The sequence below is a fragment of the Condylura cristata genome, unplaced genomic scaffold (genome assembly GCF_000260355.1).
Source record: "Condylura cristata isolate star-nosed mole 26May11 unplaced genomic scaffold, ConCri1.0 scaffold00025, whole genome shotgun sequence".
NCBI classification, from domain to species: Eukaryota; Metazoa; Chordata; class Mammalia; order Eulipotyphla; family Talpidae; genus Condylura; species Condylura cristata.
Window position 1 is genome coordinate 30,833,170 of NW_004567126.1, and position 1,236 is coordinate 30,834,405.

The 1,236-nt window shown below is 68.0% G+C and overlaps 1 protein-coding gene across 1 annotated transcript in view; it reads right to left on the reverse strand.

Moving 5' to 3' along the window:
* Nucleotides 1-87: 87 nt before the first annotated feature.
* The window catches only part of LOC101625032 (neutrophil elastase), a 2,090-nt gene continuing 941 nt past the window's right edge, over nucleotides 88-1,236 (reverse strand). The window contains exons 4-5 of the mRNA XM_012729376.1: nucleotides 511-757; nucleotides 88-400 (exon numbers count right to left, since the gene is read on the reverse strand). Of these exons, the coding sequence (XP_012584830.1) occupies nucleotides 239-400; nucleotides 511-757 (409 nt within the window). The 3' untranslated portion in view covers nucleotides 88-238. The remainder of the gene's footprint in view (nucleotides 401-510; nucleotides 758-1,236) is intronic.

The window sequence follows — 1,236 nt, forward strand, 5'->3', positions numbered from 1 at the left end:
CCCTGCCCAGCTGAAGGCACGGGCCAGCCTCCCCCCAGTTGAAGGCACGGGCCAGCCTCCCCCTGCCCAGTTGAAGGCACGGGCCAGCCTCCCCCCAGTTGAAGGCACACATTCTCTCACCCACGGGGCCTCTTTTTAATTGTGGCAGGTGGCGGGTGAAGCAGCGGGGGAGGGCCCAGCAGGGTCGGTGAGGCGGGGAAACGGGGCAGCCCTGTCAGAGCATCCTGCCCAGGGGGCCCTAGGGTGGAAGTTGGCGGCCGATGATGGACCTGATCCAGTTTGCGTACTGTGCCACAGGCGCGAAGGCGTCTGGATACGTCCCGGTGCCGCAGCCTCCGCGGATGAAGGAGTCGATTCCCTGGACCAGCCCGTTGCAGACCAGGGGCCCTCCGGAGTCCCCCTGTGGGGCGGACGAGTCAGAGTGCCCGGGCCCGCCTCTCCCCACGGGGCGGGGAGTCCTTGGGGATTTAGCTTCGGTCCTGGAGGCGCCCCGGGGTGGAGGGTACTTACGAAGCAGATTCCGGCCTGCCGGCGCGGCACCAGGGTGCACAGGTTGGTCCGGCGGCAGAGGGCGGTCACCACGGTCACGTTCAGCTGCTGCAGGACTCTGGGCGGCGGCCGGTTTGTGCCCAGCCGACCCCAGCCCATGGCCAGGCACTGGGTTCCGGCAGCCACGCGGTCGCCCTGGGCAGGCAGCTGGGCCACCTGCACGTTGGCATTGATGGTGGCCGACCCGCTGAGCTGTGAGGGTGGGACGCACGCAGGGCGTCACGCGGGCCGGTGGCCATAACCCCCCTTCTCTGGCCTCAGTTTCCCCATGGTGCCAGGACCTGCAGAGCAGGATACCCGTCCTGCAAGAAGCTCGCACCCCCAGCCTCAGTTTCCCCCTCTGCCGGGATGTGCCCGCCTGTCGCAAGCGGCAAACGCCGGGCAGCTCCAGCCAGCGACAGTAAAATCCCCATCCTGGAACATTCCAGAGAATAATGGTAATTTTGCAAGCAGTGGGGGGGAGTGGGCTTCTCCCTGGAGTCTCCCCTCAACTGTTGCCCCATTTCGCAGAGAGGAGTCACGCCTGCCCTCACCCCACAGGCTGGTGAGCAGCAGGCAGCAGCGTGCCATCGGCAATGGCAGGCGGCCCCGGGCCCTCGCCCCCAGCAGCCCTGCCGGGAGAGGCCGCCTTCCTGTTTCGGGGGGCACAGGGACGTGCCCTGCCCGGCTGGAGCCGAGACTGTGCCC